This window comes from Bufo bufo, chromosome 5, assembly GCF_905171765.1.
Source record: "Bufo bufo chromosome 5, aBufBuf1.1, whole genome shotgun sequence".
NCBI classification, from domain to species: Eukaryota; Metazoa; Chordata; class Amphibia; order Anura; family Bufonidae; genus Bufo; species Bufo bufo.
In genome coordinates, this window is record NC_053393.1 from 47,016,826 (window position 1) to 47,040,392 (window position 23,567).

General features: G+C 44.5%; 1 protein-coding gene across 1 annotated transcript in view; it reads left to right on the plus strand.

Annotated features, from left to right (window-relative positions):
- Window positions 1-23,567, plus strand: part of SNTB1 (syntrophin beta 1) — a 192,328-nt gene that overhangs the window by 143,464 nt on the left and 25,297 nt on the right. Inside the window, exon 4 of the mRNA XM_040431997.1 lies at window positions 14,399-14,538. Within this exon, the coding sequence (XP_040287931.1) occupies window positions 14,399-14,538 (140 nt within the window). The remainder of the gene's footprint in view (window positions 1-14,398; window positions 14,539-23,567) is intronic.

The following is a 23,567-nucleotide window of genomic DNA, read 5'->3' on the forward strand; positions in this document are numbered from 1 at the left end:
CAGGAGAAGTTGAGGAATGTGTTTTGGGGTGTCTTTTTACATATACCCATGCTGGGTGAGATAAATATCTTGGTCAAATGACAACTTTGTATAAAAAAATGGGAAAAGTTGTCTTTTGCCAAGATATTTCTCTCACCCAGCATGGGTATATATAAAATGACACCCCAAAACACATTCCCCACCTTCTCCTGAGTACGGAGATACCAGATGTGTGACACTTTTTTGCAGCCTAGGTGGGCAAAGGGGCCCATATTCCAAAGAGCACCTTTCGGATTTCACAGGTCATTTTTTACAGAATTTGATTTCAAACTCCTTACCACACATTTGGGCCCCTAGAATGCCAGGGCAGTATAACTACCCCACAAGTGACCCCATTTTGGAAAGAAGAGACCCCAAGGTATTCGCTGATGGGCATAGTGAGTTCATAGAACTTTTTATTTTTTGTCACAAGTTAGTGGAATATGAGACTTTGTAAGAAAAAAAAAAAATAAATCATAATTTTCCGCTAACTTGTGACAAAAAATAAAAAGTTCTATGAACTCACTATGCCCATCAGCGAATACCTTAGGGTGTGTACTTTCAGAAATGGGGTCATTTGTGGGGTGTTTGTACTGTCTGGGCATTGTAGAACCTCAGGAAACATGACAGGTGCTCAGAAAGTCAGAGCTGCTTCAAAAAGCGGAAATTCACATTTTTGTACCATAGTTTGTAAACGCTATAACTTTTACCCAAACCATTTTTTTTTTTACCCAAACATTTTTTTTTATCAAAGACATGTAGAACTATAATTTTAGAGCAAAATTTCTATATGGATGTCGTTTTTTTTTGCAAAATTTTACTACTGAAAGTGAAAAATGTCATTTTTTTGCAAAAAAATCGTTAAATTTCGATTAATAACAAAAAAAGTAAAAATGTCAGCAGCAATGAAATACCACCAAATGAAAGCTCTATTAGTGAGAAGAAAAGGAGGTAAAATTCATTTGGGTGGTAAGTTGCATGACCGAGCAATAAACGGTGAAAGTAGTGTAGGTCAGAAGTGTAAAAAGTGGCCTGGTCTTTCAGGGTGTTTAAGCACTGGGGGCTGAAGTGGTTAAAGGGCATCTGTCAGCAGTTTTGTACCTATGTCACTGGCTGACCTGTTACATGTGCACTTGGCAGCTGAAGCCATCTGTGTTGGTCCCATGTTCATATGTGTCCTCATTGCTGAGAAAATGATGTTTTATTATATGCAAATGATCCTCTAGGAGCAACGGGGGCTTTGCCATTACTCCTAGAGGCTCTGCTCTCTCTGCAACTGCCACGCCCTCTCCACTTTGATGGGCCACACAGTGAAAACGTCATCACGCCAGGTCCTGTAGCCATGGCCATGGCTGTCCCGGCCGGGCTCTATTTACATCACATCAACAACATTTGAACACTGTAGCCAATCGCTGGCCTCGTCATTGAGGCTAGTGATTGGTTATGGTGGTCATGTGTTGGCGATGTAACGTTACCGCTGCAGCCTGGTAAATAGAGTCTGGCCAGGAAAACCAGACAGGCTTGCAGGATCTGTCAGGTACCTACCAGTTACTTATTGCAGGCAGATCCCAAGTGTTTATAGCAGACAAGTCAGCTCACTGGTGCGTATTCAGCCTTGATAGACATGGAAGCATGGACCCCGTTCTGCTTCAATGGGCAATGAGAATTCAAAAAGATTGAGAACTTGTGCAGCATCAAAAGTCAAAAAAGATTACTACCAACAAAAAATCTCCCAAGCATTTCCGACGTGTACCGCATCCTTAGTCATGGCAGATCCCGAGGGTTGTCTGGTTTCTTCCTAAATTGTACAATGCCTTTAAAAGGGTTTTCCCAGATTTTTGAACTGATGACTATAGGTCATTAGTATCTGATTGGTGGGGGACGGACACCCGGGATCCCCACCGATCAACTGTTTGAGAAGACACCGGTGCTCGGAGTAGCGCTGTGCTCTTCTCTCAACAAGCACAGCGCTGTCCATTTAATAGTGGCTATGCTTGGTATCGCAGCGCTTCAATGGGGCTGAGTTGCGTCTAGGCCATGTGACCGATGAACGTGATGTCACATGGACTAGGGAAAGCTGTGAGAAAGCCGAGGCGCTACTGCGAGTGCTAGTGCCTTCTCAAACAGCTGATTGAAGGGTATCCTGGGTATAGAACCCCCACTGATCAGATACTGATGACTTAGCCTCCAGATAGGTCATCAGTTCGAAAATGTCTGAAAACCCCTTTAAGGTTTCTCTGATCAAAGCTGTTTAACTATACCACCCAACTTCATGAGACATTCTTAAGGCCTGTCATGCGCTAACCACAAAGGCTCTAAAAATCCTCTTTCTGCAGCAAGCCTTTCAGGTCTGGGACAATCCTGTAAAAAAGAGAGGGACAGTTGGATTTCATGGCTGTTACAAGGTAGATGACATTAAGGACATCCTTGTGATGTCATGAGCCGCTCATACCATATATGGGCAGACAGCGCTGGTCTCGATACAGGACCCCAGGGCTGTCTGAATATATTGCCTTTTCTAATAAAGTATAGTTATATAGCTATACACCAGCATATAATAGTCAAAAAATAAGGACTGTAAACTAAAAATGGATCAAGTAAAAATAAATAATAAAAATTGTACATTTTTCAGGTCCCCAAGGCCACAATTGGCAGGGTCTGTAGAAGGTTAAGTAAACTGCATTAGTGGTGTGACAGAAAGTGTGGCCTTAGGTGATCATTGATATCAAGGGTTATTCATTATTTCAAAATGTAAAAATTTAATGGACCAAAAGGTTTTCAGTTGCCGATTTTAGAAACGAGATGAGTTGAAATTGTTTTGGTTTGTAGTCACTTCCTGAGAGTCGACTCGATGATCAGGCTTTGTCAGTCATCTAAAGGAAACACCTGTCCTCCGCTCCGGACAACACGACACATGGTATCTGGAGGAGTAGTTGTGTTATGATAGCTGAGATGCCTTCACTGAGCTCCTGCCATCCTCAGGGTCTAGTTCCTAGGGGATTTCTAATATTTGGAGGACTTGGACGGGGGCCAGGATTTTTTATATTTTTTGAACGGTGATATAAATAGTGGAGACTAGATGATACTTGTGGCCATTAGCTGCTGCTCACTGTTTATTCCACATCTTCTACCGCTCTGCTTGGAAAAATGTGGTCACCATCATTTTTGTTGTGGTAGATGAGATGGGTGACAGGGATTTCCCACAATGCTACGGGAAAGTGACTCATAAAGCAGTGTGGATGAACTTTCGGTTTGGCTAGAGCTTATTTTCAGTTCATGAAAGTACAGCCATTCTCTTATGACGGAGAACCAGTCACCTACACGTAGAGTAGGCAGCCGTTCTCTAGAACGAGTCAGCCTGACACCTTGGAGGTCACCAAACAGGTTGTGACGTGTGAGGATTCGCTCTGGTAGGCAGGGTAAGCGGACGCAGAACAGAGGCAAAAAAACAGTTTGTAAAACTAAACTTCAGTGTTTATTCACACACAAGGCAAAAACAAAGCAACATTTTTCAGTCTTAGTGTTCGTTCACAAACCCGGACCGGCACTTAAAATCCAGTCCGGTGTTTGACCCCACCTGGCTGCAAATCAGCCCAGCAGCACACGATGGGAGGAAAATACCTTTCCGCCCAGACCATACCCTTCACTGTGTCACATTCGTCATAGAGGAAAACATGAGCCGCCTCCACGTTGTGTGGGCTCCGTGCCATGCATGGGTACTCTTTGTGCGGATATTTGCATTAGGAACAGGATGTGAAGGCTGTTGTTGCTCTGTAACTGGTGAACAGTGCCTAACTGATGATAAAAGGAGCTTGGCAGCTAGAGTCTAGTTTTCCTGCAGTGCCCCCACAGGTGGGAAAAAGTATTACACAATTCTCATTGCAACATTATTGTCAACATTGTCTTTGTAGTGCATGAATGGACTTGGTCCTCCAGAGCAAGAGATGCTCTTTGTAGCTGAACGTGGGACACCCCTCACCCCTCAACTCAAAATTTAGAACCGAATAGGATATTAGATTATTATTTTTTTTAACCAGAAATCCATTAATTTCTATGTCAAAATGACAACCACTTTTCAAAGAAAGAAATGTATTACGAGTAGTTGTCACTCTTTCCCCCCTTCCCCCATTAATCCATGGGAGTAAAATTCAGGATATGAAAAAAAAATTAAATAAAACAGATTTTTTACAAAAAATATCTTTACTTGCTTTTTGACAGAAATAAAGGGAGTCTGTGGGACACAAATACCGTACATGACCCTGTTTCGTTTGTCTCCAAAGCACCAAAAACAAAGTTTTAAAGATATGCAAATGAGCGATCGCAAGTGCCCAGGGGCGGCACGTTTGCTGCAGGTGCCCAGGCTCCCCCCCCCGCCATTACTCGTGCCTAACTCCTCCCCTCTGTATCCTCTGGCCAGCCCTGTATCCTTGTGACCTCATTCTTTCCTGCAGCCAAAATCCGGCGCCTCTGGGCCGAGCATGCGCAGTACACTGCCCACTGTGGGCAGAGGCATAGTGATATGCAGTGTGCATGCATCAGTTACCAGTTACTTAACCGGCACATGTTTACTGCCATGGTTGATATACCGAGAGTCAGGAGCGTAACTACCATAGCGGCAGACCATGCGACTGCTATGAGGCCCAGGACAAGAGGGGGCCCAGTCTTAGTTGGGATTATCTCCTCTTCTACTGGAGGTGAAACCTTGGTCAGGACTCTACCCTTTAAAGGAACAATTTTTAGCAAACGAGGGTCATTGAAAAGGGTTTAGGTGGAGACCCTTCTGTCCTGTGTGGAGGGCCTGGTTTGATCCTTGCTATGGGGCCCTTACCTCTCTATGTGCGCCACTGCCGAGGGTTAAGAAGCAGGACATGAGTTCAGGTATAAACAGATTGGACAATGAACCAGGAACCTGAAATGTCTCGGCTTCTAACCTCACCGATAGGTTGTCCAGGTGGGGGGTTGACTGGTTGGCGTAAGAACCCTCTCAGCACGCATTTTCAGTCACCGGTTCAACTCCAGTCTCAGGACCTGCGAATAATGTATAATCGGCACAAATTCTAATCAAAAGAAACGCTTTATGAAAAATTCTCCGTTAACTACCAAAAAAATAAATAAAAATACTCCACGCCTGCCTTCCCTTCATTCTGCGGGTTCTTTGTGCTGCTAATGTGAATGTGATTTCCCTGCCTGATTCATTTTCATCCCGAAGCATGCAATTACACTCACTGGCTTGTGTAATACAACAAATATAATTAGTACCTGCCTGGCGATTATAGCGGGGACACTGGTGTACTTCAAGTGGCAGCGCTGAAAGCTTGGTGGCAGAAAAAACTACAGTTCCTGACAACTTGGTTTGAACTGCAAAGGATATAAATAAGCAGATAAGGAATGTGGAAAACCGAAGGGGATTCAGCTGATTATGGGCTCATGCACACAAACGTATTTTTTGTCTGCATCCGATCTTCATTTTTTTGTGGGTCAGGTGTGGACCCATTAGCTTCAATGGGGCTGCAAAAGATGCGGACAGCACACCAGGTGCTGTCAGCATCCGTATGTGCGACGTCCGACAGCGGCGAAAGGTCCCTTTAAGAAATATTTGTGACGCCAGTTGCAGTGAAGCAACAACGGGACAAATGGTGTTGGTGGTGGTACCCAGGTGTAGTAATGGCCGAGTACTCTACAATGTCCCTTACTGTTTTGTATGTGTCACAGTGCTCCTACCTGGATACATTAGACCCCAGGCGTTGTCTTCCGAAACAGAAAATATGGGGGGATGAAGAATAAATTGAGTCCAGACCTTGTGATGAAGTTCAATAACAACTTTACTTGGCAAAAAATAAACGTTTCTCCAAACGGGTTACAGACTTTGTCTTGGTTCCAGCAGGCTTTAGCATTTAACCTCTTCAGGACACATGACGTACTGGTACGTCATGTTGTCCTGGTACTTAAGGACACATGACGAACCGGTACGTCATGTATGGTTCCGTTTACCGCCGCCCGGCGGGCGGTGATCAGAACCCGGTGCCTGCTCAAATCATTGAGCAGGCACCTTGGCTAGATGCGCCGGGGGGTCCTGTGACCCCCCCATGTCAGCGATCGCAGCAAACCGCAGGTCAATTCAGACCTGCAGTTTGCTGCGGTTTCGGAAGTTTCTGATCCCCGCAGTCTGTGACCGCCGGGATCAGAAACTTCAAATATGTTTTATTTTAATGTTTAACCCCCCCTGCTGCCCTCTTTGTTATCTGCCGGCGGGGGGTGCGGGGAGTGCGGCAGGGAGGGCGGGCGGGGCGGGCGGTGCATGGGGTGGCGGGCAGGCATGCGATCATCCGCCCGCCCCCTCTCTCAGGATGGCCGAGCGGTTTGCAGAGTGTCAGCACATTGCTGACACTCTGCTCGAAACGCCTGACATCTGTGCTGGCACAGATGCCATGCGGTTAAGCCCTTCCATGCCGCGGTCCGTAGGGACCGCTGTATGGAAAAGGTTAAGAGGGAGAGAGCTCCCTCCCTCTCCCATCGGGGGCTGCTGTGCCTTTTCAGTGATGGGTACCATGTGATGGGTGATGGGTACCATGGCAACTGGATGCCTTCACAGGCGTCCGGCTGTCCATGGTACTGATCAGAGGATGTCCATGGTGCTGATTAGACTTCTGCTAAAGGCAGAAGTCTTATCAGACTTTGCAAAGTGAAAATACAGTACAGTACACTATATAGTGTACTGTACTGTATTATACAGACATAAGACCCACTAGATCTTCAAGAACCAAGTGGGTCTGGGTCAAAAAAAAGTAAAAAAAAAGTAAAAATAAAAAAGTAAAAATAAAAAAACACATTTATCACTGATTAAAAATGAAAAAAAAAATTCCCTACACATGTTTGATATCACCGCGTCCGTAACGACCTGACCTATAGAACGCTCATGTTACTTTACCCGAACGGTGAACGCCATCAAAATAAAAAATAAAAAACTATGATGAAATTGAAATTTTGCCCACCTTACTTCCCAAAAAAGGTAATAAAAGTGATCAAAAAAGTCGTATGTACGCCAAAATAGTACCAATCAAACCGTCACCTCATCCCGCAAAAAATTAGACCCTACCCAAGATATTTGCCCAAAAACTGAAAGAACTATGGCTCTCAGACTATGGAGACACTAAAACATGATTTTTTTTGTTTCAAAAATGAAATAATTGTGTAAAACTTACATAAATAAAAAAAAGTATACATATTAGGTATCGCCGCGTCCATAATAACCTGCTCTATAAAAATATCACATGACCTAACCCCTCAGGTAAATACCGTTAAAAAAAAAAAAAAAAGTGTAAAAAAAGCTATTTTTTGTCACCTTACATCTAAAAAAGTGTAATAGCAAGCGATCTAAAAGTCATACGCACCCCAAAATAGTGCCAATCAAACCGTTATCTAATCCCACAAAAATCATACCCTACCCAAGATATTTGCCCAAAAACTGAAAAAACTATAGCTCTCGGACTATGGAGACACTAAAACATGATTTTTTTTGTTTCAAAAATGAAATCATTGTGTAAAACTTACATAAATAAAAAAAATAGTATACTTATTAGGTATCACCGCATCCGTGACAACCTGGTAAAAATATCACAAGATCTAACCTGTCAGATGAATGAATGAATGTAAATAACAAAAAATAAAAACGGTGCCAAAACAGCTATTTCTTGTTACCTTGCCTCACAAAAAGTGTAATATAGAGCAACCAAAAATCATATGTACCCTAAACTAGTACCAACAATACTGCCACCCTATCCCGTAGTTTCTAAAATGGGGTCACTTTTTTCGAGTTTCTACTCTAGGGGTGCATCAGGGGGGCTTAAAATGGGACATGGTGTCCAAAAAAACGATCCAGCAAAATCTGCCTTCCGAAACCGTATGGCATTCCTTTCCTTCTGCACCCTGCTGTGTGCCCGTACAGCGGTTTACGACCACATATGGGGTGTTTCTGTAAACTACAGAATCAGAGCCATAAATATTGAGTTTTGTTTGGCTGTTAAGTGTTAACCCTTGCTTTGTAACTGGAAAAAAATTATTAAAATGGAAAATGTGCCAAAAAAGTGAAATTTTGAAATTGTATCTCTATTTTCCATTAAATCTTGTGGAACACCTAAAGGGTTAACAAAGTTTGTAAAGTCAGTTTTGAATACCTTGAGGGGTGTAGTTTCTTAGATGGGGTCACTTTTATGGAGTTTCTACTCTAGGGGTGCATCAGGGGGGCTTCAAATGGGACATGGTGTCAAAAAAAACAGTCCAGCAAAATCTGGCTTCCAAAAACCATACGGCGCACCTTTCCCTCTACGTCCTACTGTGTGCCAGTACAGTAGTTTACGGCCACATATGGGGTGTTTCTGCAAACTACAGAATCGGGGCAATAAATATAGCATTTTGTTTGGCTGTTAACCCTTGCTTTGTTACTGGAAAAAATGGATTAAAATGGAAAATTTGCCAAAAAATCTAAATTATGAAATTTTATCACCATTTGGCATTAACTCTTGTGGAACACCTAAAGGGTTTACGACGTTTGTAAAATCAGTTTGGAATACCATGAGGGGTGTAGTTTCTAGAATGGGGTGGTTTCTATTATGTATGCCTCACAAAGTGACTTCAGACCTGAACTAATCCCTAAAAAGTGGGTTTTTGTAAATTTCTGAAAAATTTCAAGATTTGCTTCTAAACTTCTAAGCCTTGTAACATCCCCCAAAAATAAAATATCATTCCCAAATTGATCCAAACATGAAGTAGACATATGGGGAATGTAAAGTAATAACTATTTTTGTAGGTATTACTATGTATTATTGAAGTAGAGAAATTGAAACTTTTGGTAAATTTGGTATTTTTTTATAAATAAAAATGTTTTTTTTTACTTCATTTTACCAGTGTCATGAAGTACAATATGTGACGAAAAAACAATCTCAGAATGGCCTGGATGAGTCAAAGTGTTTTAAAGTTATCACCACTTAAAGTGACACTGGTCAGATTTGCAAAAAATGGCCTGGTCCTTAAGGTGAAATAAGGCTGTGTCCCTAAGAGGTTAAACTCTGCCAGTCAAACTCATCACTGCTACATCTGTTGCTCTCTGGCTCTGCTGTACTAACAGGGTAGCTGTATAACTTAGCTTCCTCTGGATGCTACAACTTCTCTCTTGGTAGTCTGTCTCTTAAGTAGTACAAGGGAACTGTACTTCCTGGCTTCTGAGGCTTTAAGCTGTGGCCTCCATATCCAGCAGAACTGAAGGTGCTCTAACTGGCTTGGGCACGTCCAGCAGGGACGTCGCCCCGCACAACCTCCCTTAGCAGGGGGTAAGCTGGAACTAACTCTAACTAGAACTCCACCCTTCCTGCAGCAAGTGGGACACGCCCACCACACCACAGAGGGGGGGGGGGGGGTTAGAATGGAAAAGAAGGTTCCACTCTATGTAACTATGGCTCTGCCTTGTTTGCTTCCACCTGCTGGTGAACTAGGCAAATTACATGAACATCACAGTTGCAAACAGATTAGGAATGCACAGTGTATAGGACTTGGACAGAAATACATAACATGACGTTTTTTTTAGAGCAATAAAGACAGTAGCAGGGTGCAAGAGTGGTAACATCACTCTGGGGTGTTAGATATGTCCGTTCTGTGGCATCCGCAAAAATATAGAACATGTCCTATTCTTGTCCAAGGATTGGACTGTTCTATTATGGGCCGGACGTTCCATTCCTCAAAATGCGGAAGGCATGCGGCCAGTATCCGTGTTTTGCGACTACGGCCGTGTGCATGAGCCCTAATGTAAATGCCAAGATTTTGCATTAGATGGATAGCAAGAGTTTTGAATCCGACAAGGGCATCATGGGCCTCCCAGACTCCATGTACTGACTCTAGTGTGTATATAAGACAGGGATCTTAATGGCATAATCAATGGCCCCCATGACAGTCCCTCTGCTGCCTCCGTTCACAGAGTGCAGGCTGCCACAAACAGTTTTGCATTGGGGACCAGGAGTTTCAAGTTCTGGTTATCACTTCTCTTACCTAATGCATATGGAAGGCCTGTCCAGAAAAAAGGCCTTCTTACAGGGGCCAAGGCTAAGGGCAGCTATCAGGATGAGTGTTCATAAGGATGCTGGTTCCCAGTAATTGCCCCTTGGAAAGCAAACCAAGCAAACACTCATTCATCGGGCACAAAAAATCACCTTTTGCCGGCAGCACCTTGCCCTGTGTAAATAATGAGTCTCTAAGGGGATGAATGATCGAAGTAGGAATCATTTGCCCCCAAACAGAGGAGGAGATGATCACTGCAAATGCAGCTCTCACCTTTACTCAATGATTAGGTAATTATCGGGGGTGCTTGGTTTGTTCCTGATAATTGCCGGGGCATTGGCACCGTGTGAAAAGGCGTTAAGAGGTGCGATTGTGCTGCATTCTGTCATGGTTCTGCTTCTTGGATCAGGAAAATTGGGCTTGGGGCATCTGTGTTACATGCATGTCTTGAAGTGGCCTTTGTGACATCATACGCTGCTCTTGTGCAGGGAAAGAAACTCCCCCGATGATGTAAAAGGTTGTCATTGTGAAACTGCCCCTGAGACATTTAAGCTGGTGTCCCACATAGGTTTTGTTTTTTTGCGTTTAGTTTTTTTTTACATAGATAAAAAATGCCATTTCCACATTTTCATGGAAGTCTATGGGAAATATTAAACAAAGGACAAACATTTTTTCGGCAGTTTTTTCACCCCTAAGATGCATTTTTTGGATCAGTGATGTTTTTTTTCCAAATCACAGCATACGCTAGACATGGCATTTTTCTTACATAGACCTCCATTTTTTTTCCTCCTTTTTTAACTATGCCATGTCTTGGTGTTTTTATGGTGTTTTTTGCATGGCTTTTTTTTTGTGTGTTTATTTTTGTGAATACAGCTCTACAGAGGAAGTGACAATACACAGGAAGGCCCATACATTTCTCGGAACAAAAAAAAACAGAAACCTAGGCATATAGAAAACACCAAGTACTAAAACACCTCAAAAACTGCTGTAAAAAATACTGATCTGGCAATTTTTGTAGCCAGGACCAAAACTGTTTGTAAAGGAATCCTTAAAGGAGTTGGCTCATCTGGGTGGGACACTGATGGCATATCGCAAGGCTATACCATCAGTGTCAGATAGGTGCAGGGTCCACCTGTGAGACCCACTCCTATCTCCAGAACGGGGCCCCCGAAGTGAAGGAGAGCGCATCGTGTGCTCTCAATCCATATCTATGAGAGCTCCCAAAAGTCCCATGGCAGTGAATGGAAAGCACACTGCGCAAGCGCGACCACCTCTCCAATTACCGCTATGGGACTATGGTAAATAATCAAGCTGGCACTCAGCTATTTTCGGAATTTCTGGTGAGCGGAGAATAGCTGTGTATATGGGGCCTCTCTCTGTTCACTTTGGGGCCCCATTCTGGAGATAGGAGCGGATCCCAGAGGTGGGACCTGGACCTATCTGACATTAATGGCATATCCTAATGATATGACATTAAGATTTCTCCCCCTGCTTTTCACCTGTGTGATGACAGCAAGTCAGATGGTCAGGAGTTGAAGGGGTGCTATGTGTCAAAATCCATTTTTGTTAAAAGGGTTCCCATTGGCATAAGACTAAGGCCCCCCACATACCACTCATTATACTGATGTCCTCTTATTTGGCAGTGGAGTCTTGGGCCCCTGTCAGGAACCACGCTCCAGGTGTGACTGCTCCCTCTGCATCCCCTATAGCAGGGATGGCCAACCTGCGGCTCTCCAGGTGTTCCAAAACTCCCAGCATGCCCAGACTGCCTACAGCTATCAACCTACAGCAGGGCATGGGGGGAATTGTAGCCGCAGGTTGGCCATCCCTGCCCTATAGCTGCACGTCCGTGTACAGACACGTATACATTTCTCATATAGATGGAATCTTCCGCTCTTTTAGAAATCCTGGGTTTGAGCAGTTCTATACGTCCCGGGTACATGAAGCACCGCAGTACGGTACAGACGTGTCACATGTTCTGTTTGTGGTTGTACACAGCCCAAGTCACTTTCCTCTTGTGTGGGAGAATTTGGCAGTTTCTCGGGGTGATTTAGTCACAGGGTGTACCCGTCCTGGAAATTACCAGTGAAACTGAAGATCTTGTTCTGTGTTACAGACAGCAATCAGGATGTGCCTGGGAGCAGCGTCTGCGCAGGGAGCTCTGTGCCAGCCGCCTTGTCCCATCGTCAGGTTATAGCCTCGATCTGTCTTTTGACACCAGGGCAGGTCGGAGTAACTTGACTTTGGGAATATGTCTGTTCACTTTAAAGGCTATGTACACCATTGGGGGCAATTTTTTATATTATTATTGCATTGTATTCATTTTGAGCTAATTATTTTTTTTATTGGTCTTTATTAAAAATATGGTGTCCTTTTTTCAGTACATAGCTGAGATGCTCTAGTAGCACCCTTTGGATTTTCTGACTTTTCCGTCAGACCAGGAGCTGACGGACTCCTTATCTCTGCTCTCTGACCTCCTAAACACTCATTATAGCTCAGTTCTTATCTTACTGATAAGGATGAGGCTTAAAGGGGTTGTCTCTCACTTCAGTAAATGGCACTTATCATGTAGAGAACGTTAATACCAGGCACTTACTGATGTATTGTGATTGTCCATATTGTTTCCTTTGCTGGCTGGAATTATTTTCCCATCACATTATACACTGTTCGTATCCATGATTACATCCACCCTGCAATCCATCAGTGGTGGCCGTGCTTGCACACTATAGAAAAAAGCGCCCTCCTATGTGTGCTAGCGTGGTCCCAGTCACCAGAGAGGCTGGTGCTTATTCCTATGCTCACTTTTTATTAGGCGCATGTGCAGCAATGTATTGTAGATTTGTGTTGTCAGGATCAGTAATGTGATGCCCCTAGGATCCTATAGGGCTGATTTTATACAAAGGCATATAGAGATCTTTTCCTACCTTGGAGATAGTCTTCCCTAGATCTACAGCATTGCCTCTGAAGGAGAATACAGTGCCGCATGGAGACACCATAGGCTAACGTACCTGTGCGCATGAGGTCTTACATAGGAATTGGGTTCGGTCATCAGATATGTCCAGATAAAACAGTCTCACCTGAGACATGTGCACTTGACCGTTGAGCATTATTGTCTTGGTCCCATCTTCCGAGGTGTCTCCACTCCTGTACAGCGCGTGCGCTGAAGGAGCTACAAAGAGACTTCAGGGCCAGGCATGAGTACGTCTTCACTGCCTGACCCCTGTCAGTGGTGGGGCGCGTCATGAAGGGCAGTGGGAGCAACGAGGTGCAACAGCTCTCGTTGCTCCTAGGGGCTAATTTGCATATTATAAAACATCAATTTTCTCAAGGATGGGACCAAGGAAGATGGGACAGTTTTAATCGCGACATTTCTAATGACAAACCCCCTTTAAAAACCACATCATTCAAAATCCCTCTAATTTCACCATAAGGCCTCATTCACATGTCCGTTGACATCCATGAAGATGTCCGTGAAGGATCTGTGTTTGGTCCATGTGTCCGTTTTGTGCCCTCTGCGTGTCATGCATATTCCACATACACTGCTAGAATGAAAATTAGTTTCCGGAATATCTCCTACCATGGTCCTTGAAAACACAGATGTCGTCCACGTTGTGTCCATGGTTTTCACAGACTCGTAGACTGTAATGTGTGTGTGAGGGCAATGGAATCACAGACAAAAATAGAGCATGCTTCCGTGGGAAACCACTGATGTGTGAAAACAGACATTAAAGTCAATGGATACGAGTGCTGTGTGGCCTAATACACATTGTTTGATTCTTGCATTCCAAGATGCTAAAAAAAAACACAGATCTAAAATGATCTATAATTACAGAAATTTTCAGATCCGGGATTTCCATACAAAAGAGAACATTCATGCAAAATTGGTCTGAGGCAGAGGGAAGGAAGGGGCGTTTGCTGATAAAATCGGGTGGCTTCAGAATAATAACCTGGAGGACATGGTGTAGGAACGGGAAAGATGGGTATAATTTTTCAGGTAATGCTCCATGGGGAAAAGTATGCAACATAGACCCTACCAACAAAACCAGAGATACCATCTGTAGGCATCTGTTTTGGGGTTCTTGTCCCTCATCAGTTCAGCGATACTTATTGCTCTCATGGAGAATTGCCTGAAAAATAAGTTGCCCTACACTGCAGTCCTTTCAGTGAGAAACAGAGGTGCGTCTAAGGCGTTTCACCCAGTAACCCTGTGAAGGCAATACGGAAAACTGCGGCTTACCCAGGAGCAGTAGGATGAGCTGCTGTAAAAGACGCCAATTGACCAGAACAGAGTCAGCCACAGCTTCTTCTGATTATTATTTTCTGTCTCTTTCAGGTACCAGGAGAAAACGAGAAACACTGGAAGCCAGTCTTAATTGTCATCACAGAGAAAGATCTCCTAATGTATGACAGCATGCCCCGAATGAAGGAAGCCTGGTACAGCCCTCTGCACAGCTACCCCCTCATCGCAACCAGGTACCACAGGGGTTGTCTGAGGGTTACAATCCAGCAAGACAAGGCATTACACTTTATTACATCTGGTAGCATTAGAGGAAGAGCTTGTTGTTAAGAGTTCATTTGCAAACCCTCTTTACATTACGAAGTAATGTAATGTATGTACAAAGTGACTCCACCAGCAGAATAGTGAGTGCAGCTCTGTAGTATAATACAGGATGTAACTCAGGATCGGTGCAGGATAAATAGAGATGCCCTTGTGGTTCGCCCGCCGGGCGTTTCGCAGTGAACTTTGCGCGTTCGCTATTCGCCGAACATGCGAACATATGGCGATATCCGCCGGCGCAATATTCTTTTGCATTGTGCCGAACTTTGACCCATGACACATCCATCAGGTGGGACAGGACAGCCAATCGAGATGTTTCAGCACATGGACATACCCCCTACCTTATAAAAGAACCCGATCCGACAGCCATTTTACATTCTGTGTTTTGCCAGTGTAGGGAGAGGTTGCTTTGTGGAGCAGGGACAGGCTATTACGGACACCAAACGCTAGCTAATAGGGCCACAAAAGTCCTTTTAAGGACTGGTATAGGTGTGCTATCGATAGGTGTAATATACTGAGGGGTTTGATATAGAAAGTATATTATAGTGCATTTGTATTGTGCAGCAGTTGTGTGTGGGGTGCGGTTCTACTGCGATACTGCAGCTATATAGAGGGACAAACGCTATTGGAACAACTAATTGCAACGGGTGTGATATACCTGTTGCCCCCAAAAAAACGGATTGAGGAGTGTGATATACCTTCTTCCACAAAATACTGATTGAGGGCTGCGATATGCCTGTTGCCCCAAATAAACAGGGTGGTGTAATATAACTGTTGTGGCAAAAAAAATAATTGAGGGGCGTGATATACCTGTTTCTACAAAATATTGATTGATGGGTGCGATATACCTGCTTCCACAAAATACAGATTAAGGGGCTCGATATACCTGCTTCCACAAAATACCGATTAAGGGGCTCGATATAACTGCTTCCACAAAATACCGATTAAGGGGCTCGATATACCTGCTTCCACCAAATACTGATTGAGGGGTGCGATATACCTGCTTCCACAAAATACTGATTAAGGGGTTTGATATACCTGTTTCTACATAATATTGATTGATGGGTGCGATATACCTGCTTCCACAAAATACAGATTAAGGGGCTCGATATACCTGTTTCCACCAAATACTGATTGAGGGGTGCGATATACCTGCTTCCACAAAATACTGATTAAGGGGTACGATATACCTGTTTCTACCAAATATTGATCGAGGCCTGTGATATACCTGCTTCCACAAAATACAGATTAAGGGGTTTGATATACCTGTTTCCACCAAATGTTGATTGAGGGGTGCGATATACCTGCTTCCGCAAAATACTGATTAAGGGGTTTGATAAACCTGTTTCCACCAAATATTGATTGAGGGGTGCGATATACCTGCTTCCACAAAATACTGATTAAGGGGTTTGATAAACCTGTTTCCACCAAATATTGATTGAGGGGTGCGATATACCTGCTTCCACAAAATACTGATTAAGGGGTTTGATAAACCTGTTTCCACCAAATATTGATTGAGGCCTGCAATATACCTGCTTCCACAAAATACTGATTAAGGGGTTTGATATACCTGCTTCCACAAAATACTGATTAAGGGGCTTGATATACCTGCTTCCACCAAATATTGATTGTGGCCTGTGATATACCTGCTTCCACAAATACTGATCTTCTCTAGGGACTTAGGCACAGGGTCATTTTGAAAATGACAGGCAGAGGAAGAGGCAGGCTGTTCCGCAGGGGTGGTAGGGGTCGGGCAGGTGCACCAGGCCAGGGCCTAAGTGGGAAGTTGGAGAAGGCGCGTGTGTTTACTTCAAGGGGTGCACCAGAGTTGGTTAAGTGGCTCACTCAGCCTTCCACTTCTGCACCCTCCTCACTCTCTACTGTGTGCACCCCCAAATACACCACCACCACCACCACCTACATAGCCCCTCCACTCGAGTCAGAGGAATAATTTTCCCATCCATTCCCGGACCTTACCGATGCGCAGCCATTCTTGACATCGGATGAGGAAGAGGAGGTACCAACGGCCGCCACCCAGCTGTCTGACGACAGTACCCAGATCAGCCCAAGGAGTGAGGTCCCCGCTGTTGCTGCCTACTCCAAGATCTCAAATGTCAGTGGTGGTGAAGGTGACTATGATGACGTGTCGATGGACATCATGTGGGTGCCCACAAGAGAGGGAGAGGAGCGGAGTTCGGAGGGAGAGACGGAGAAGGAGGAGAAGCAGGCAGAGCTCGCAGGGCGCAGTAGGCAAAAAGCAGACTGCAAATGTATCTGGAGCGAGCTATCCACCATGCACGGTAACTTCTGGAGCTCCCAGGACGCCAGCACATGGCTCCGCAGTGTGGGCTTTTTTTTTACGTGTCAGCTGCTGACAATAGTGTTACCATCTGCAGCCTGTGCAGTCAACGCGTAAGTCGCAGTAAGCCCAACACTCACCTAGGGACGACCGCCTTAAGAAGGCACCTGGCCTCCCATCACCGAGCCCAGTGGGTGCAACGCCGTCAGAACCCACAAAGCCATACTCCCGATGCTCCACGTCCTGCCTCTTCTCCTTCTCCTCTCTCCTCCCATTTGTCCTCCACTCCACCTTCCACCGTCGTCGTGTTCATCTGGCAGAAGGCAGGCTTCCGTGGCCCAAATGTTCGAGCGTAAAAAGTTGATGACGCAGGATAACCCTCTTCCCCAACGGCTGGCTGCTGGCTTGTGGGAACTGCTAGCCTGCCAACTACTGCCATATAAACTGGTGGACTTGGAGGCCTTTAGAAAATTAGTGCCCATTGGCACACCGCAATGGAAGGTCCCCGGAAGGAAATATTTCTCCCAGAACGGCATCCTGGAGCTATATGGCCACGTTCGGCAAATGAATATATCTCTGGCACACCGTGTCTATTCCAAGATACATCTGACCATAGACACGTGGTCTAGCAAACATGGGCAGGGAAGATACATTACTTTTACTGCCCACTGGGTGAACCTTCTGACAGCCATCAAGCATGTAACCCGTGGCTCCCGTGTGGATTTGGTGTTACCGCCAAGGATTGCATGCAGGCCTGCCTTTTCTTCTCCTCTTCCTACTCCATCCTCTGTCTCCTCCTTGGCTGACTCCTCCTTTTCCACTGCTACCGCCTCTTCCGCTGCACCCCCTAAGCTCCCCAGAACCTATTCGACGTGCCAGGTGAGACTTTGCCATGCTGTGCTGCGGCTGTTGGGCCTGGAAGCCAAGAGCCACACCGGTCCTTCACTGCTTTCAGCTCTGCGGTCATAGGCCGATCAGTGGCTAACCCCGCTCAATTTGACAGTTGGTAAAGTGGTGTGCGACAACGTTGCCAATCTGCAGAGCGCGCTGAAACAGGGCAAAATGACACACGTGCCGTGCATGGCACACGTCCTGAACTTAGTCGTGCAGCGATTCGTTGCCAAATACCCCAGGGTTCAGGACGTCTTGCGGCAGGCCAGGAAAATCTCTGGTCATTTTAGAAGATCTTACACGGCCATGGCTCGCCTTGATGACGTTCAGCGGCGACACCACTTGCCCGTCAGACGTCTGATTTGTGACAGCCCGACGCACTGGAACTCCACCTTGTATATGCTTGATAGGCTACTCAAGCAGCAACGTGCTCTTAACCACTACCTGTACGAACTCTGCAGCAGGACAGGTTCTGGGCAGCTTGGTTTCTTTTCACCGCACTAGTGGTTGCTCATGCGCGATGCATGCAGACTTCAGCGGCCAGTTGATGAGATCACCAAACTGGTCAGTCGCAGCCAGGGCATCATCAGTGACATCGTACCTTACACCTTCTTTCTGGAGCGTGCATTGCGTCGTGTCATTGATAAAGCCGTCGAGGAGCAGGAGCTGGAAGATGAGGAAATCGCAATGCTGAATGAATTTCCAGGGGGGGCTACTCCATATGAGGCAAGTCAGCAGGAGTCAGAAGAGGAGTCAGAGGAGGATGGTGGCTGGGGGGAGGAGGAGCAAGAAGAGCAGGGTTTGAGAGGGACTTTAAACTTTTCTGGGATCCCTGGTTTTGTCCGTGGCTGTGGGGGGGAGGAGACCGAGGACGACAATTTTCCTGGGCGATGAGCAGGAGCCAGGGAGCTACACCGCTTCCAATTTAGTGCAAATGGGGGCCTTCATGCTCCAGTGTTTGAAGAGGGACCCCCGTATAAAAAGCATAAAGGGCAAGGACCAGTACTGGGTGGCAACGTACTTAGACCCCCAGTACAAACACAAAATGGCAGACATGTTACCAGCATCACAGAGGGCTGGCAGAATGCAACATTTTCAGGCCTTGCTGCGAGAGATGCTGCATTCTGCTGTTGCGGGCACTGGCAGAGGAATTTCCACCCACAGCGAAACAGGTGCGGGTACCAATCCTACCGCACCTGTAAGAAGAGGGCGGTTTGAAGATGTGTTGGTCACTTTGGATATGAGATCATTCTTGCAGCCAACCCATCGACAGCTGCCCTCCGGATCCAGCCTCAGGGTACGCCTAGACCGACAGGTGTCCGACTACATCGGGTTAATGGCCGATGCGGACGCTCTGAGAAGTGAGGAACCCCTGGACTACTGGGTGTACAGGCTTGACCTGTGGCCAGAGCTGGCACAATTTGCCATGGAACTCTTGGCTTGCCCCTCATTGAGTGTCCTGTCCGAAAAGAACGTTCAGCGCAGCAGGGGGGATCGTGGCCGATAAGCGCACTCGCCTAGCCCACAACAGTGTGGACTACCTCACATTTCTAAAAATGAATGAGGCATGAATCTCGGAGGAATTCAACACCCGTGACAACGACGTGTTATTGAATTTCCTCATGCCAGCCCACACATATCCGCCACCTCACAGAACAAAAAATGATCCCTATCTTATGTATATACAGTGGCATAAAAGTCCTTTTCTGTCAGGTGAATGCCTAATTTTTGGGGCCTGTACTCCTGTGGCCTAAAATAAAATCTTTCTAGGCTCCAGCAAGGCACATTTTTTTTTGAGTTTCCCTTTAAGACGCATAAAAATGGCCCCTGATTAAAATACATATTTTTCGTGGCAATTTTTGGCAATGATCCCCCTTTGGTATGTCATTGTCCATGTTGTGCGACTATTTGTGCACTTCTAGTAAGTATTTGGTGGCTGCAAATATGACCTGAAGATTTTTCAGGTACACCTGCCATTAAAGTCAATGGGTCCCATCGCGAACGCGCAGTTCACGAACATTTGATCGCGAACGCGCGTTCGCGAACCGCCCCAGCCGATGTTCGTCCATCACTAAGGATAAGTATTGTGTGTACACAGTGATTCCACAAGCCCAAGAAAGTGATCACCCTGCTTTCTTAAAAACATAAAAAAATGAAAGTGTATTTGCAGATAGGACTCCCAAAGACCCAGAACTTGAACCTTCAGACCTTCTCAGATGTTGTGGCTTCCTCATCATGTGCAGGAGGACATTTACACTGACGTGTGTCTGATTGACAGATGCACCTTTTGAACACTGTTGTCTTTTATAGGGCTGTTTATTGTACGTCAAGCGGATATGTTTGTAAACAGAAAAAAACATATTGAGATGTAGTGCTTGACATGCCCATAGAGTATAATTAGGCCAATTTAGTTCACAAGTGCACATTTTTGATTCTGTTTATCACTGTTTACATTTCTCTACGTTGTTTTTTTTTTTTTTTTGCAGGATCGAATGACGTAGCAATACCACACTTTTCTGTTCTGCCAAAAAAAAATTATAGAAATGTATACTTTTTTTTATTTTTTACATTGCAGTGAATAGGAAATGACTGGAAACGTAACACAATACACTTTCATCCATTAAATGTATCCCTTTTATCCAGATACTTCATACTTCCTTTGATACACTTCAAAACATTTTTTTTTACAAAAACGCATATGTTTTTAGTAAAAATAAAATGGACACAAAAACGTTTTGAAACGTATGCACATCCATTAAACATAAAAAATTCAGGATTACACTTACTGGTAATCGTTTTTCCATGAGCCCATGACAGCACTCTTGAGAGACTGCCTCCATCGAGGACAGGAAACAGGAACTTTCGTGGAGAGCTCTTAAGGAGGGGTTCTGCCCCTATACCACCAGTTAATTGCGAGAACTTGTCCTAAAACACATCAAACTTTTTTTTTTTACACATTTTATTTATTATATATATATATACATACAGTACAGACCAAAAGTTTGGACACACCTTCTCATTCAAAGAGTTTTCTTTATTTTCATGACTATGAAGGCATCAAAACTATGAATTAACACATGTTGAATTATATACATAACAAACAAGTGTGAAACAACTGAAAATATGTCATATTCTAGGTTCTTCAAAGTAGCCACCTTTTGCTTTGATTACTGCTTTGCACACTCTTGGCATTCTCTTGATGAGCTTCAAGAGGTAGTCCCCTGAAATGGTCTTCCAACAGTCTTGAAGGAGTTCCCAGAGATGCTTAGCACTTGATGGCCCTTTTGCCTTCACTCTGCGGTCCAGCTCACCCCAAACCATCTCGATTGGGTTCAGGTCCGGTGACTGTGGAGGCCAGGTCATCTGGCGCAGCACCCCATCACTCTCCTTCATGGTTAAATAGCCCTTAATTTCAAAGTTTTCCAATTTTTCGGCTGACTGACTGACCTTCATTTCTTAAAGTAATGATGGCCACTCGTTTTTCTTTCCATAATACCAATTCTAACGGTCTATTCAGGAGAACTATCAGCTGTGTATCCACCTGACTTCTCCTCAACGCAACTGATGGTCCCAACCCCATTTATAAGGCAATAAATCCCACTTATTAAACCTGACAGGGCACACCTGTGAAGTGAAAACCATTTACCTCTTGAAGCTCATCAAGAGAATGCCAAGAGTGTGCAAAGCAGTAATCAAAGCAAAAGGTGGCTACTTTGAAGAACCTAGAATATGACATATTTTCAGTTGTTTCACACTTGTTTGTTATGTATATAATTCCACATGTGTTAATTCATAGTTTTGATGCCTTCAGTGTGAATCTACAATTTTCATAGTCATGAAAATAAAGAAAACTCTTTGAATGAGAAGGTGTGTTCAAACTTTTGGTCTGTACTGTATATATTATAATTTTTTTTTTATATGCATTATTTACAAGCTTAAAACAGGGTGGGAATAAATCCCGGGTGCTGTCATGGGCTCATGGAAAAACGATTACCGGTAAGTGTAATCCTGAATTTCCCTTACGCCCATGACAGCACCCTTGAGAGACGACTAGAATAGTAACTAGCTTAGGGGGAAGACTACTGCCTGCAAGACCTTCCTGCCGAAAGATAAACAGTCCTTAGAGTTTAAATCTAACCTGCAGTGATGAAAAAAAACTACATGGAGACTTTCAGGTAGCAGGCCTACAAATCAGTTCTAGAAATGCATCAGCCCTTTCTGCTTAAGAAGTAGAAATGGATCTGGTTGAGTGAGCACCAAAACCCAAAGGGGGAGTTTCCCCCGCTGAGGAATAGGCTAAAGCGATAGCCCCCACTATACAGGGAGTGCAGAATTATTAGGCAAGTTGTATTTTTGAGGATTAATTTTATTATTGAACAACAACCATGTTCTCAATGAACCCAAAAAACTCATTAATATCAAAGCTGAATATTTTTGGAAGTAGTTTTTAGTTTGTTTTTAGTTTTAGCTATTTTAGGGGGATATCTGTGTGTGCAGGTGACTATTACTGTGCATAATTATTAGGCAACTTAACAAAAAACTAATATATTCCCATTTCAATTATTTATTTTTACCAGTGAAACCAATATAACATCTCAACATTCACAAATATACATTTCTGACATTCAAAAACAAAACAAAAACAAATCAGTGACCAATATAGCCACCTTTCTTTGCAAGGACACTCAAAAGCCTGCCATCCATGGATTCTGTCAGTGTTTTGATCTGTTCACCATCAACATTGCTTGCAGCAGCAACCACAGCCTCCCAGACACTGTTCAGAGAGGTGTACTGTTTTCCCTCCTTGTTTTCCCTCTCACATTTGATGATGGACCACAGGTTCTCAATGGGGTTCAGATCAGGTGAACAAGGAGGCCATGTCATTAGACTTTCTTCTTTTATACCCTTTCTTGCCAGCCACGCTGTGGAGTACTTGGACGCGTGTGATGGAGCATTGTCCTGCATGAAAATCATGTTTTTCTTGAAGGATGCAGACTTCTTCCTGTACCACTGCTTGAAGAAGGTGTCTTCCAGAAACTGGCAGTAGGACTGGGAGTTGAGCTTGACTCCATCCTCAACCCGAAAAGGCCCCACAAGCTCATCTTTGATGATACCAGCCCAAACCAGTACTCCACCTCCACCTTGCTGGCGTCTGAGTCGGACTGGAGCTCTCTGCCCTTTACCAATCCAGCCACGGGCCCATCCATCTGGCCCATCAAGACTCACTCTCATTTCATCAGTCCATAAAACCTTAGAAAAATCAGTCTTGAGATATTTCTTGGCCCAGTCTTGACGTTTCAGCTTGTGTGTCTTGTTCAGTGGTGGTCGTCTTTCAGCCTTTCTTACCTTGGCCATGTCTCTGAGTATTGCACACCTTGTGCTTTTGGGCACTCCAGTGATGTTGCAGCTCTGAAATATGGCCAAACTGGTGGCAAGTGGCATCTTGGCAGCTGCACGCTTGACTTTTCTCAGTTCATGGGCAGTTATTTTGCGCCTTGGTTTTTCCACACGCTTCTTGCGACCCTGTTGACTATTTTGAATGAAACGCTTGATTGTTCGATGATCACGCTTCAGAAGCTTTGCAATTTTAAGAGTGCTGCATCCTTCTGCAAGATATCTCACTATTTTTGACTTTTCTGAGCCTGTCAAGTCCTTCTTTTGACCCATTTTGCCAAAGGAAAGGAAGTTGCCTAATAATTATGCACACCTGATATAGGGTGTTGATGTCATTAGACCACACCCCTTCTCATTACA